The sequence below is a fragment of the Pituophis catenifer genome, unplaced genomic scaffold (genome assembly GCF_029215685.1).
Source record: "Pituophis catenifer annectens isolate HBS135680 unplaced genomic scaffold, rPitCat1.0.hap2 SCAF_3, whole genome shotgun sequence".
Lineage (NCBI taxonomy): Eukaryota > Metazoa > Chordata > Lepidosauria > Squamata > Colubridae > Pituophis > Pituophis catenifer.
Genome location: NW_027256883.1, coordinates 157,637,561 through 157,653,083, shown reverse-complemented (window position 1 = coordinate 157,653,083; position 15,523 = coordinate 157,637,561). Strand labels below are relative to the sequence as shown.

The window sequence follows — 15,523 nt, the reverse complement described above, 5'->3', positions numbered from 1 at the left end:
GAGACATTGATGTACAACAGATTTTATTTAAATACAAGGACAAACTTCCTGATTTGCACAACAATGTAACAGTCTACTTACAGAAGTTGTGGACTTTCTATTGATGGAGATTTTTAAGAAGAGACTGAGCAGCCACCTGTCATGGATGGTTTAATCGGCTTTCCTGATAATTGCAAAGGTTAGGACTAGATGATCCTTATCAGAGGTGGGTTTCAGCAGGTTCTGACCAGTTCTGGAGAACCGGTAGCAGAAATTTTGAGTAGTTCGGAAAACCGGTAGTAAAAATTCTGACTGGCCCCGCCCCCATCTATTCTCTGCCTCCCAAGTCCCAGCTGATCAGGAGGAAATGGGGATTTTGCAGTAACCTTCCCCCGGAGTGGGGTGGGGATGGAGATTGTACAGTATCCTTCCCCTGCCATGCCCACCAAGCCATGCCATGCCCACCAAGCTACACCCACAGAACCGGTAGTAAAAGTTTTTGAAACCCACCACTAATCCTTATGGGCCCCTCCAACTTTTTAAAAATTCTATGTCTGAACAGAGGAAATATTTTAAAAACGTCTGGCAGTTTTTTCCAGATTAATCCCATTAAGGAATATTTCTGCCCTCTCCTCCCCATTACAACATTGTATCCTACCATATATTATTCCAATTCATTTTCTTAAAGAAAAGTGATAGGAACATCTGTCACATTCAGGGAGCTGTGGAGAGCTCAATGCCAGAGGAGATCACTGGCTGTAAAAGCAAGACTTCCCAGCCGCACATTTTACAGACTTATGGAGAAAGAGGGGAAGTTGGCATATAGAAATTCCTTCCCCAGTAAAGGAGCTTACTGGAAATACAGAATGGTGAGCACCTTTTTACCATAGCCAGTTGGGGAGTGCAGTCATCCATGGTAAGCTCACTGAATTGGGTGAAGTCTGGTGTAATTCAGGGAAGATAGCATACAGGTAGTCCTTGATTTATGACCATAACAGACCCTGCAATTACAGTCTTACGTCATGCCAGTCATTAAGTGGGTCAAATCTGATTTTACGACTTTTACAGTGGTTGTTAAATGAACCAATGTCCTAAATCATGGTCATGTGAATGCAGGCCACTGTAAAAAGCCATAAATGCAGGCCAGTTGCCAAATGTCCAAAATGTGGTCACAGGATGGCAGGGAGGCAGAATCCAAATCATAAGTACCTTTTTTTTGGGGTGGGGGGTCCCATTATAACTTCAAATGGTTTCTAAATAAATGGTTGTAAGTCAAGGATTACCTTTATTACCAAGTGTTCCTTTTACACTTAGCTTTAGTTTTGGGGAACATAGGCTGGGCATAATTCTAGAGGTCTAGAAACTTGCTGAAATCTTCAGTGGAGTTTAAAAGACTTTTCTACAACTCTGACCAAAAACCCAGAACTCTGACCAAAAAAATCTACTCCAAAATACAGCTTTTGGGGACTTCAGTGATGGGTGAAGAATAGTTTTGTGGAAATATAAGAAACTCCACATTGTCTTTTTGTCAGGAAAAAGAAGCATATTGAACATATTTATGTTCTTCATCACTTACTGTGGCCTGATTTAACACAATGACATGGATGCCTCTGCCTTGTTCCCGGGCTTCATCTTCTAAAACCTGTACAGTCACAAAAGTAATTGTCATCAAACTATCCTTTTCACACTTGTTACCCTTATCAGTCCTCCCCTGTTTCTTGTACATCATTTTCTTCCAGAAATTTTCTACAGTGATGTTTTGTAACCCAGAATCCCTCTGAACTAGCTTTTGCAATTTAGTTGTGCTCTTTATTCAGAACATAATCCAGCATGTTGGAAAGAGTTATAGTCAGTTTTTATCTAATAATTTGGAAGGTGAGATGTAAAAGCATTATAAGGTGAAAGCAACTCATGAAATTGTTTCATGATATGCATATGTATATAAGTGGGTATGCAGACACATAGGGAAAATACACTATACCTTTCCCGTATTACTTGCAAAACCACTATTCTTGTAAATTGTAAATAGAAAATGTGTTCAATTTCTATTAATGAGCAGACTGCTCTTTAAAAAAAATAATTGTTTTGTTCCTTCACCTTGAATACATCCACTTAGAAATTTTATTAAAAAATAAAAGGCCATTCAGAGAGACACAAAATGAGTATCGTATATTCATATTTTAAAATTACTAAATATACTTGCTGGCCTAATAGGACACAATAAAACTGAAAGCCAGAATATATACACACACACACGGTCAAATAATGCAGGAAGAGACTGTTCACTTCAAGAAGCACTGTGCTCTCCTTCATAGTAAACCATGTGAGAATTTATTATTGTCATGATTCTTGCATTTACAGCTGCAGTGCAGATTCTCACCGTGGTCCCATCAACTGCAACATAAACCTTGGAGCGACTGGAATAGACCTCAATGTCCAGAACTTTTCTGCTATTAATAGGCCGCCGAGGGATCTCTAGCTTCTGCAAACTTTCATCTAGGAAATGAGAGAGCACCATATTTCAGATTCTTATGGACATACGTTTAATGCTTTTATCCTGTAGTAATCTCTCCATAAATTATGATCATTCTGAAAGGCCTTCTGTATGCAGATGGCCCTCAGTTAGCAACTACCTCCGACAGTGACCATTCACTGTTATGACAGTAATGAAAAAATAACTTTGTGACCATTTCTCACATTTACGACCTTCTCAGGTTTATAAAACAAAGGAAAGCTGAAATAAGATTGTTAGCATAGTTGGGATGTCACTTAGTGACTGCTTTGCTTAAAAACCAAATTGCCAGTCCCAAATGTGATTGCCAAACGAGGACTAGCTTTTATACCACGAGGTATGGTGAGGTTAATTCATGAAAGCACAGATAGAACATTTGATGTGGAAGCATGTAGAATTATCTCCCAAAGGACATCATGTTATCTATATAAAAAACAAACTAACATTTTCCTTCCATTTAGCTTTTAACAGCCTGCAGCATTAAAGACTTCAACTGAGTATTACTTGATTTTAAAATTCTAGTTGTAATGATTACCTAGTTAAACTACTTTTAGTTTTAGACTAGTCAGTTTTCATTTGTAAATACAAGAAATCCAGTTCTTCCAGTTCTCCTTCCCTTTGACAATTTTTTTGACAGAAGTCAGAATATAAACCATGGCCTACTTGCTTAATTTTACCTGAAAATGTTTAAGATCTGGAAGGTATCACCAGTCCATTGTTACATATATTTCCTGAAGAAATAGTGTCTTTCTCTTTCTAAACTATCAAAAACTATTTTGTGAGCAAAACTATCAAAAATTTAGACCATGTTCAATGCTGCTATAACTAGGAATATGGGATGGGATTCATTGGTCAGTAATGTTGCGTGGAAAATTCCATTCTCCAATCACAGAACAGTCTACATTTCCTAGAACATTCCATTTCTCCCAGAAAGTGACTATAAATCACACAGTACATTATAATACCAACATCTAATCACATTTCCTGCTCACCATAATCCTGAGCTGATTCTTCTTCTTCACTAGCTGCTCTTCTAGTGTCCAAGATCAACTTTATGTTCACAATAACAGTTACCAGCAAGAAAAGGACTGCCCCCATCTGTAAGACAAAGTCTCCTTTATTAGATTAGGAAAAAATAGATTTGGAAAACCTGATGCTTAAAATGCCTACATGATGAAAACATAGATTTTTATGCTAGACATAACAGGAAGGACACAGCACTGGAAAAGTGAATGACAAGAGTTTTTGGACTTCTTTGTTGAACTCTCCCATTGTTCTTTTGGGATGAAATTTAGTTCCTGCTTCCACTTACCCCTATTTTCTTCTTTTTAAAAAATGTCTCATTTTGTGTATTGGCAGGCTTTTTTATCCTTGTGTATCATGTACTTCCTTTATTGGTGGTGGACTTTAGGAGAAACCCTCCCATACTGCCACCTCTTACAATACTAGACAACACAGTATCAACAGTAGAGACCTTCAAATTTCTAGGTTCTATCATATTGCAAGACCAAAAATGGATACCTAACATCAAAAACGTCATCAAAAAGTACAACAAAGAATGTTCTTTCTGTGCCAACTCAGGAAGCTCAAACTGCCCAAGGAGCTGCTGATTCAGTTCTACAGAGGAATTATTGAGTCTGTCATCTGCACCTCCAAAACTGCCTGGTTTGGCTCTGCAACCAAACCAGACAGACACAGACTTCAAAGGATAATTAAAACAATTACTACCAACCTGCCTTCCATTGAGGACCTGTATACTACACGAGTCAAAAAGAGGGCTGTGAAAATATTTACAGACGCATCTGGACATAAATTGTTTCAACTCCTACCCTCAAAATGACACTATAGAGCACTGCACACCAAGACAACTAGACACAAGAACAGTTTTTTCCCAAACGCCATCACTCTGCTAAACAAATAATTCCCTCAACACTGTCAAACTATTCACTAAGGCTGCATTACTATTACTATTACTATTAGTCTTCTCACCATTCCTATCACCCATCTCCTCCCACTTATGACGGCATGACTGTAACTTTGTTGCTTGTATCCTTACGATTTATATTGATATTGTTTCCTGATTGCTTATTTGTACCCTATGACTATCATTAAGTGTTGCACTTTAGGATTCTTGACAAATGTTATCTTGTCTTTTTATGTACACTGAGAGCATATGCACCAAAGACAAATTCCTTGTGTGTCCAATCACACTTGGCCGATAAAGAATTCTATTATTCTATTCTATTCTATTCTATTCTATTCTATTCTATTCTATTCTATTCTATTCTATTCTATTCTATTCTATTCTATTCTATTCTATTCTATTCTTCTCTGTTCTATTCTTCTCTGTTCTATTCTTCTCTATTCTATTCTATTCTATTCTATTCTATTCTATTCTATTCTATTCTATTCTGTATAATTTTTTTTTTTTTAATTTGATTTATATGCCGCCCTTCTCCGAAGACTCAGGGCGGCTTACAATGTGCTCAGCAATAGCCTTCATCCTTTTGTATATTTATACAAAGTCAGCTTATTGCCCCCACAACTGGGTCCTCATTTCACCTACCTTAGAAAGGATGGAAGGCTGAGTCAACCTTGAGCCTTGGCGAGATTCGAACCCTGCAGTAATTGCAGGCAGCTGGTCTTAATAAGCTTAATAACAGGGTGCTTTAAACCCCTGTACCACCAAGGCTCTTTCATAATGATGAAATAGAGGAAAATATTGAGTGTCCTGAAGGTTATATCCAGATTTCTACAGTAAGTAGCCAGCTGTTTATTCCTTAAAATCAAATATTGACTTCTGGTGATAGAAATAAATTTTTGGATTAAGCGTCATATGACATAAATATGGAATGTTTTCCGTCATTTATTAATGGAAATAAATAACTGGCACACGGCTCTAAGTGAACTGTCACAATAATAGTTTTGACAATAGCAAGTCATGTCATACATTCATCTGTGTTTAGTATCACCCTTAAAATACAACACTTAAAATATAAACCTGACCTCCCCCACCATGCTTTTAGATGACCCTGAGACCTTGGCATCTAAATGCTTAAAGAACTACTCCCAGTATTGCCATCCCACATCGTCTTTGCTGTCTGAAGAACTTTATAATTTATACCACAACAGGTTCAAAAAGGCTACCTTCCCTGACAAGCTATGAACAGATTTTAGGGTAGTGAAAACAAGCTACTTGATAGGAATATGGAGTCGTAGCATAGGTGCAAAGTGCAGTAAGATTTTCTTAGGGGAGCATCCACAATATACTATCCACGAAACAAAAGGCTGTGTAATATGAAGGCACAGTCTCAGAGAAGAGTGCTGTCTGTACAAAATGAGTATCATTTATACTACTTTCTATCTCAAAGAAAACCCCAAATTAAAGCTCACTGAATTTTATCTATAAAATCAGAATGCCTTTTATTGTTCAGTCTATTCTCATGCTTGTTCTCTTTCATGACAACAGCCCTAAAAGTAGAGCAACGGTCCTTAGCTTTTGTGGACCGACTTTAAATCTTGAGAATGTAACGTGTGGTTGCCAGGATGACAAACTGACAAGTCTAGAAGAAAAGTATCTTCCTGAAGAGCATAAACACAAATAAAGGCAGAGTCTGAGCATCAAACATAAAATAATTTTTATTTTATGTTATAGCACTGATGGCTCTCATACGGTAATTGTGCACTACTTGCCAAATGACCAGCATTAGAAAGTCTCTATAATTGCAGCAAAATTTTGTCCCATCACTATGACAATTAGAAGCTTTTGTTTTCCCCAGGTGGCTGTACTGAATAGATTTTCATTGGATGCTATGTCATATATTTTTTAACTTCCCTGTGTTTCTGTCTGTACCCTTGGATTTCACATCAATAATCTTAGGATTTAATCACTAATCTTTATCTGTGGGTCAGGATTCACATTACATCTAAAATATATTATAGCTGGAAATCAGAAAGATTTAGAGACATCTGGCGTATTTCAAATATTATCTTCGAGACCGCCTTCTACCACATAGCTCCCAGCGACCGGTAAGATCCCACAGAGTTGGTCTCCTCCGGGTCCCGTCAGCTAAACAATGCCGGCTGGCGGACCCGCGGGGGAGGGCCTTCTCTGTGGCTGTCCCAGCTCTCTGGAACCAGTTACCTCCTGAGGTCTGGACCACCCCCACCCTATTGGCCTTCCGAAAAGTGGTGAAGACCTGGCTTTTCCGGGAGGCCTGGGGCCGTTGATCTCGCTGTTGCGATCTCGCGAGATCCACCCATGAATGATGTGAATGGGTTTTAAGGTTTTAATTTTTTAAATGTTTTTATAATGGTTTTTCTTTTAAATGCATTGTAAGCCATCCTGAGTCTTCGGAGAGGGTGGCATATAAATTGAATTAATAATAATAATGAATTAATAATAATAAATAGTGATGTCTGATGGGGATTAAAGTCAGCTTGGACATCTCTAAAGGAACGAGAACATTGAAGCTGAGAATCCAACCAGAGGGCAGACATCTGCTAGTGAAATCTCTTCAGATCAAAAAGCGATTGTGAGATAAACCCATCTGTACTCCAGACAGATGCTCCTCAGGAGTGAACTGCATGAACAAAAGTTTTTGAAATCAGTTCCTGAGTTGAGCAGTTAGGAGTTGCGGTATTCCATCTTCACTCACAACTCCACTACAGTCTATATGGACATTAAATCCAGCCATGCTCAATTCTTAGCTGCTTTTGAATGTAATTAATCTATAGGTAGAGTTTTCCTTTGCAGCAACAACACTCCCCCCCCCACAAAGTTAGTGTAACTTTTTTTTCTATATTATAAAAATAAAAGAGACTAAGATTCAGAGATTCAGGAAATGTTGGCACAAAATTTAACCAACAAATGATTTAAGAAAATTTTAAAAAAATGGACAAAGGAGACAGTAACTTTTATTTTTACTATGCTTATTTTTGATGAAAAAATGCTTTTGTATAAACTTGAATTAAGGTAGCCAAATGCATTAGACCTTCATGGGAATGCTTTCCATTTTAAAGTTAAAAATAAGACAAAGATGTTAATAAAAATATGAAAATATAAGATCAATAAAATTTACAAATAAAATTGGCTTCAAAACTGAGAAATAAAGCATTTGGGCCTTACATTGGAAAAATATGAATTGTTTCTTCATTCTATTACAATATTTTCCCCAACAAGATATTCTAAAATCATTTAAGTATATATCCTACAATTCATATGCTTACATATGTTCAAATTTTCTTAATTTCCTACTGGACACAAAATCTCCCCACAAGAAACCAATTTCTCCTGTACTTAATTTATCTCAACAGGAAAAGAATGTCACTCTTGCTCTCATTATATGGTAACGAAGTGCTATGTGCAGAATATGTCACATTTGTACAACATGTTGTATGGTACTATAATGATTAAGCCTCTGGTGATGAAGGTACGAAGAGTATATAGGTTTCTATGGGAACCTGAACTTGAAGAGTCCTGTCTACTTGTAGCTAAGGTGTCAGGATCTCCCACAGCACTGACAGCTCTGTATTAAATTTGCTATTTTAAGACACTGAGATCCAGACAAGATATTGCAATACATTGTCATACCTTCCTGATAGCTGCACTGTCAGTCTCTAGAATGTAGTAGGATAAATTTATCCCCTTTTTGTAGGAAGATAAAATGTCTAAGAAATCCATTATTAGTCACAAATCATCAGCGGTAAATCCAAAACAGAATTGCGAACTGTGTTTCAGAAAGCCGTTTTCTATCCCGTGTTCTCCTACAAATGTTTAATGACTTGGACTTTGAAGGCCCAGAGCAGTCTACATAAGGAAAAAGTGATTTGGTTATATAATAGGTGAAGCTGTAAGAGAAAACCAGATTTCATTTCAGATCATTTTTGGGGTCCTCGGGTGAATACATTTGTTTCATCTGGAACTACTGGCATGGAACTACTGCAACCTACCTAGCATCACAGAAAAAATGGCTATTAGTCCAGTGGCTTTTGATCATGGCAATCACAACTACCACGGAGCTGGAAGTTTGCCAACTTCATGTGTGCATTTATCTTGAAGTATCAACATATGGATCACCTGCACATTAGAATGTATTTTTGGACGGAAGGAGGGAAGGAAGGAAGGAAAGGAATATTTTTTTTACTTTATAAAACCTTAGCCTTTCCTTGAAAAATCATAGCCCTTCCTCATAAATCTGCTCACTAAGATAACCAATGGTTTATGCACATTACTTTAAAAAAAAAACCAAACCCAAACCAGACAGTAGCCGTAATAGGGTTTTGTATCAGAAATAGCTCCAATGATTTACTGTATGTCAATGCAGGTCCACCACCAGGATTTCAACTGGATAAATCAATTAATGAAGGCTTTAATTGTTCTTAGTGGTTAAATTATGAACTGCTGCTATTCCCGCAGCCAGTACTACAACTCTGAAGTACTTGTATATAACCTGACAAAAATGAGATAATCAAGATATATGGTCGCCTGCTTGAGGAGGGGATTGGACCATAACAGTGCCCCTCCCCCCCAACCTTTTGGGCACCAGGGACCAGTTCCATGGAGAAAGGTTTTCCACAGACCGGAAGGGGGTGTGGATTTGCATACTGCCCAGGGGTGGGTTCTAAATTTTTTTTACTACAGGTTTTGTGGGTGTGGCTTATTTTGTGGGCGTGGCTTGATGGTCATGTGACAATTATTTAAGATTTAGCAGAGGTACTGGTCTACCAGGCTTTTAACTGCTTGCAGAGCTGTACCGATCTACCCATTTATTTTTTGCAGGCACTGGTCTTGTTGCAGCAAACTTCTAACCAATTCAGGACACAAGACCACGAAGGGTTGGAGAACACAGGTTTATTTGCGCAAAGGTTCAGAGCATTAGCATGTCAAATTCTGAACCCCGGGCTACGCCCAAAGTGTGTCTTTTATACATTTTGCAACCCCAGCCTTTCCTGAGGCGTTACTCTTATTTTAGCTTTAACACAGCAAAACACAAAAAGGAGACGTGTATATAATTGGTTATCTTGCTATATTTCCATATACTGGTATTATCTTACACCATCTGTTACTTTCGGTGGACACTTCTTGTAATATGTTCCATTACCGTAACTATCTAGTATATAGGTCATTAAGCACATCATTGCATTTAGCAAGTTCTTTGTACTTTCCTAAAGCTTGCAACATATAAGCAACATAACTTCTGCTAATTCAGTTAATATTTTTATGGTATTTTTCCACCCTGCCTCAGTCTACCTATTTATTTTTGCAGGCACTAATCTACTCATGTATTTTTGCAGGCACTGGTCTACTCATTTGTTTTCTTTTAACACTGATCAGCTGTAGGGCGGCCCTTTGAAGCCCCACAGCAAGAGTTTAAACAGTTTTTTTCCTCTAGCCATCAGCTGGGACTCAGGAGGCAGCAACAGATTGGGGATGAGGCCAAATAAAAGGTAAGAATAATGCAGAGGGTGGGGTCGGGGGCAACGAGGGGGCGCGGGGGGGCAGAACTGGTTCGGTGACATCATATCATCACTGCTACTGGCTCAGGAGAACCTGTTATGACCCTGACTCCCGAGCCTGTCCTAACAGAGGAAGAGGACTCAGAAGGCGATGGGGAGGAACTGACAAGGCCTCCCTCTCCAGGACCCTCCTTTCTGGCAATGCCTCAGGTTCCATCCAAAGGCCAGGAGGAACAGCCTGGAATGTGCCAGGAGAAAGGCACAAATTGATAGGGAGCGAGGATGATGAATCCTGGCTTGATCCCAGGCAGCGTCGGAGGGAGAAGCGTGCGCAGCAACGGAAGAGGCGTGGGAGGACCAGAGATTGAGCTGAGTCACGGAACCACGCCCCACCAGGAATAAAAGTGGGTGGGATTGCTCTTCAGGCTTTGTGATGGACAAAGTTAAACCCTGGTGGCTCAACAGACTGATAGCATTGTGATTAACACCAGCTGTCTGCAATTACTGTAAGTTCGAATCTCACCAGGCTCAAGGTTGACTCAGCCTTCCATCCTTTCTAAGGTAGGTAAATTGATGACCCAGTTTGTGGGGGCAATAAGCTGACTTTGTATAAATATACAAAAGTATGAAGACTATTGCTTAACGCATTGTAAGCCGCCCTGAGTCTCCGAAGAAGGGCGGCATATAAATCAAAGAAAAGAAAAAAAAAGTCACATCGTGATCTCTGAAATTCGGCTTGGATATATTTTGTACTGAACATTGACTAAACTCTTGTCTTGTGGATAATTTGTTGCTCCTCGAATGGACTGAAGATAAGTCCTCTTCTGCTTTATGGGAGTGAAAACGGTCTTGGCAGGCATTCGGCAGTTTGCTGCCAAAACCTTGGTCTGCCAAGAATTCTAATCTGTTTACCTAATAAAATATTGGCAGGCGTGCTTGGTATTACGTTTGCCTGTGTGAGGAAGGGGGACAGAACAGAACCGGGCCGAACCGGGAGGAACCCACCACTGATACTGCCTGCATCCCATGGATGAGGTTTGCTTGTTTGCGCAGACCACCGGCCACAGACCGGTGTCAGACCATGGACCAGGGGTTGGGGACCCCAGGACTAGAAGAATTCCAAGGTCCCTTCCAACTCTGTTACTCCATTATATGAATCTGCTTAAATGAACTAATTATCGTCCATATCCAATGGCATGGAACTTTCTGCAAGCATTAATAGGGTCCTCAGCAGGAACTTTTGCTCATCCTATTCCTTGCCAGCAAAAGTACCTGGGTACCAAGTTGCTTTGCAAAAAGGAAAAGAACAAAAAACACCTTAGGTTATGCCCGGCTTCCAATCTCCTTTCATATAATTAACAGAGTTGGAAGGGACCTTGGAGGTCATCTAATCCAATCCCCTGCTCACGCAGAAGACCTATACTAGGGATTCGAACCGCTGAACTTTCTGATAGACAAGCTTAGTATCTTAGCCACTGAGCCACCTAGCCAGGATAACCTGGCATATACAGCACAACCTTAATCATCATTTCTGAATAAGGCATAATTGGCTTGATTACACATACTACAATACAATGTTTGCATTACAATCTGTAACAGACCCATTCAACTGTTTGGTTAAAACCAGAAAAGCAATGCACATGAGTTTTAGATCTATCAATATACACAGATAAATAGCATGTGAAAGTGAAGGCAAAGAAAACTCTATGTTCAAACAGACAATAGAGACTGGATACATTGTAGTATCAATGAGTTTCAATGAATCTACAAAAATGTTCAGCTTAGTTGCTGCTAGGAAGCTTCTGTGAAGCACAGATATCCTCTTAAGGCAACCTTACTTGTTCTGGATTTAAAATACTAGCCCATCGTCCCTAATATAGGACTACTATTCTGAAAATGCTGGTGGAGAATTTACAGTCCAGAGCATTTAGAAATCATCATTACTAAAACAGGATTTGTAGCAAGTGGGATACAAATTAATATGTTACAAAAGGACCTGCATTTCCCCTGAAGTGAGGTTGGCCCTAATTCTTTTGGTCTTCTGGAAAGGCCTCAAAACATGGTTGTTGTTTTTTCATCAGGCTGGGAATTTCCTGGTACCAGGGAGCCCATGTGTAAACTGAACCATGCAGAACATTCTGATTCTAACCTTCTTGTGATCTTCTTCTTGCGTTTAATTATATAAGTATTTTGAGTGGTTTTATTATATGTTCTAATTCTTGATTTTTATTGTACTCTGCCTAGTCATCTTGTATAGATTTCTGTTCCTGTGTAAGGTCTGACCCACTCCTTCCTTTTTAAAACATGCAGTCCATACTATCAAAAAAAGGATACAATTTATGAATTGTAATTATCAGATGTATCAGTCTGGAAATGGTTTAAAAACCCTTCATTACATATTTTGTTAAATATTTAATGGAAAGTGCATGCAATTTTTCTTTAGGCAGAAAAATAAATGTCCAAAAGAAACATGTTCAGATTATATGACCTTGTCTGATACATTAAAAAGATACAAATGTTTTAATGTTGCATGCTGAGTAATTCTTACTGAAACTTGAGCTTTCATAGCCTGTACTCTTGCCTGAAGAACAGTTTGAATTATAATAGATCTGCTAGCTTGCAAAATCCTACACCATCCTGTCTTTCCAAAGTAGTGTGTCCATTTGTGTAAATATGCTCTTGAGGCTATATAAAGAATATCATCTCCACGTGATTCCATTTCAAGGATTACTGTTCCTTAAACACTATAATCCAGAAGTATACAAAGCCAAGATCTTTGCTAATCGTCTTATCAGATATAATGTTCCCCATTACCAAAGTATCTAAACAGAAGGGCGATGAGTAGGGCTTCTTCTCACCTGACACACTCTTCTGAGTGCCCTCTGATTTGTCAACTTGTACTTCCAGGCCAGGTACCAGCTGCGTTTCTTCCACGGCTTGGGTTGTGCGTTAGGCTTCCATTCATCCATCACAGCAGGGCAAAAGGGACAGCAGTAGATAACATGAGGTAAGTCTCACCATCTGCTCTTCTCTAGTTGAATTCTTCAAGTTAAACCTGGCAGGACAAAGTAAACAAATAAAATGAAAGGAAGAGCTGGTCATATTTAGGTTAAAATGTCTGAGAGAATGTCACTATGTTTTGCTGTTTTTTTTAAACCCCAAGTTTGCACAAATATTTCATTAACATAATTTATTCTGGGCAGCACACTTGAAAGTTTGCAGAATGTAATGGTGTGACAAGGACAGACCGGAAGGAATGACAATGACTTCTCTGTCAGGGAAAACTAAAAGAAGAATGAAGACTGTTGAACATGGAGTCAAGCAAAGAACCTTGAGTTTTATGCCACATTTCCCCCAAAAAATCATAGTTACTATATTCATATTGTGTAATCCCCGCCCAGAAAACGTATTTTTCAGGTTAACAGAACCTTCTGTAGATGTTGGCGACAAGCAGAAAACGGGAGGGGGAGGCAAGATCTTAGAGGCATCCAGAAAATTTTGTCCCATTTCCATTCTCAGAAAGATTAAAAGAAAAATCTGAACATGCTAGAAATGGCATGGGGGCTGATCTAAGTTTGCAATGCTTGTTAAAGAACCAGATCTGTCTGGTTCTGAATTTCCCATATAGAAGCATCCTGCCAACACTGCTAAGAAAGAGAGTTCTTCTATGAATTGCCTTCTGATCCAGAGCTCTATAGAGCTCTACAGATCTCTAGATCACACAGCAAAGTGATAAATATTATAGATTTTTTTTTTCATCCTTTAGAATCAGCATCTGTGATAAGGCTTCATCACCCTAAGGAGATTTTCTAGAGGATTTTTTTATTATTATTATTAAAAAATAGCTTCTTCCTCAATCTGCCATCGTCTACCATATTCTGGACTTCAAATCCCATGGAGCTCTTTCCTGACTCCAACGTCCCATTCATCGACATGCCAGCCAAACATTCTAAGAATTTATAGGGGCAACACATGTACAAACCATCCGTTTTTATAACATTTTTCAACCCTTCCCACAAATTACCCCAACCCCAAAGCAAGCTTATATCAAGAGTTACATTCATCAAGGAAACGGGGATGCCGCCTGGAGCTTTCGAATAAAAGGCGGAGGAGGAGCGTTCAGCAAAACAAAAAACAAGCAGAAATCCCCACGCAGAAGAGGAGGGAGAGAGAGAGAGAAGACAGCCTTGGCTACCAAAGAAAGGAGCCGGCCATCCTACAATTATCTCAAAACAAACCCCACGCGTGGGCCGGACGATCTCTTTTCTCCTATCACCCCGCCCGTTTAATAAACGAGACGGATTTGGAAGCGCCTTAAAATTAATAAGACGGAGGAACCGGTTCCCCCAGAAAACAAACGGAAGGGAGTGGATGATGGTGATGATGCAAAATGAATCGTCAGTGTCTGGGAAAGGACAAACCCCCCCCCCCCCCATTCCCGCTTTTTCCAAGCGAAACCCTTTGATTTTCACACCCCACTCACCGGCGCTGAGCCCCGCCAGGCCAGCCGCGGAGCTTTCTCCATAGCCCGGCGCCGCGCACTCTAGAACTCCAGCCGCCCCCTGCAAGAGCGCGGGTGGAAACACAGCTGTCGACACCCTTTTCACACTGAAAAGCTGAAATGAAGGCGCCGCTCCGCTTCCGGCGCGGGATATAAGGTTAGAAGCTCGGGTCTTAAAGGAGACGGCTCAAAAGCAAGGCTACTGGCCAGGTTGGGGTAGACGGGGGCGGAAAGGCGGAGCGGCCGGAGAGGAGGCGAGGCCTCTCTTGCTTTTCAATTCAGGTCGGGTGGCGGCGGCGGCAGCAACAAAAACCAGCCGCAAGAAAAAGAGCCCGCATGGCGCAACCTGTGATTGGGTATCTCGGTTGTCAATTCAAGTTGGGGCCCCGCCTTTTGAAAGAAGGCGCGGGGGGAGGGAAGACTCCATCCAGCAGTCTCACTTTATGTCAGTCTGTGAGGTGGTAGCTCGTTCCTGTGTTCCCCTTCCCCGACGTTGTGGAGAGCAGACCCGCATTGGGCTTGAAGGAAACGAGGGGGTGAGAAGAACTGCCTCTCTCCCCCCCCCCGGACTTGGCTTGCATTGAAGTCGAGGTTTCCCCCAGTGTAGATTCCCAGTTTGGAGGGAAAGGTTGGCAGGTGCAGGTACACGCGCGGTCTCTCGCTCGCTTACGCAGGAATTTTCTCCTAGACACTGCCGTCTGGAATCCCCTGGGTTTGAAGAGGATTTGAAGCAGGCGGATTTCGGGGACTTCCGTCCGTGAGGCTTATACTTCGTGTGAAGCTTTCATGTGGCTGGATCGGAGTCTGGGACGGAATGCCACGTTTGAGGTTTATAGATCAGGGGTCTCCAACCTTGGTAACTTTAAGCCTGGAGGACTTCAACTCCCAGAATTGAACTCCCAGCAAAGCTGGCTGGGGAATTCTGGGAGTTGAAGTCCTCCAGGCTTAAAGTCCTCCAGGCTTAAAGTGGCCAAGGTTCGAGACCCCTGTTTTAGATCATCTTTTATGCCTTGGTGTTATAAAGGATCCCAAGCAGGGGTGGGTTCTACTTACCTTTACTGATTGCGGGATCA

At 40.4% G+C, this 15,523-nt stretch overlaps 1 protein-coding gene across 1 annotated transcript in view; it reads right to left on the bottom strand.

Annotated features, from left to right (window-relative positions):
• POMGNT1 (protein O-linked mannose N-acetylglucosaminyltransferase 1 (beta 1,2-)) overlaps nt 1-14,541 on the bottom strand; it is a 34,627-nt gene extending 20,086 nt beyond the window's left edge. Inside the window, exons 1-5 of the mRNA XM_070941369.1 lie at nt 14,433-14,541; nt 12,808-13,004; nt 3,484-3,589; nt 2,360-2,475; nt 1,556-1,621 (exon numbers count right to left, since the gene is read on the bottom strand). Of these exons, the coding sequence (XP_070797470.1) occupies nt 1,556-1,621; nt 2,360-2,475; nt 3,484-3,589; nt 12,808-12,918 (399 nt within the window). The 5' untranslated portion in view covers nt 12,919-13,004; nt 14,433-14,541. The remainder of the gene's footprint in view (nt 1-1,555; nt 1,622-2,359; nt 2,476-3,483; nt 3,590-12,807; nt 13,005-14,432) is intronic.
• Nucleotides 14,542-15,523: the final 982 nt, after the last annotated feature.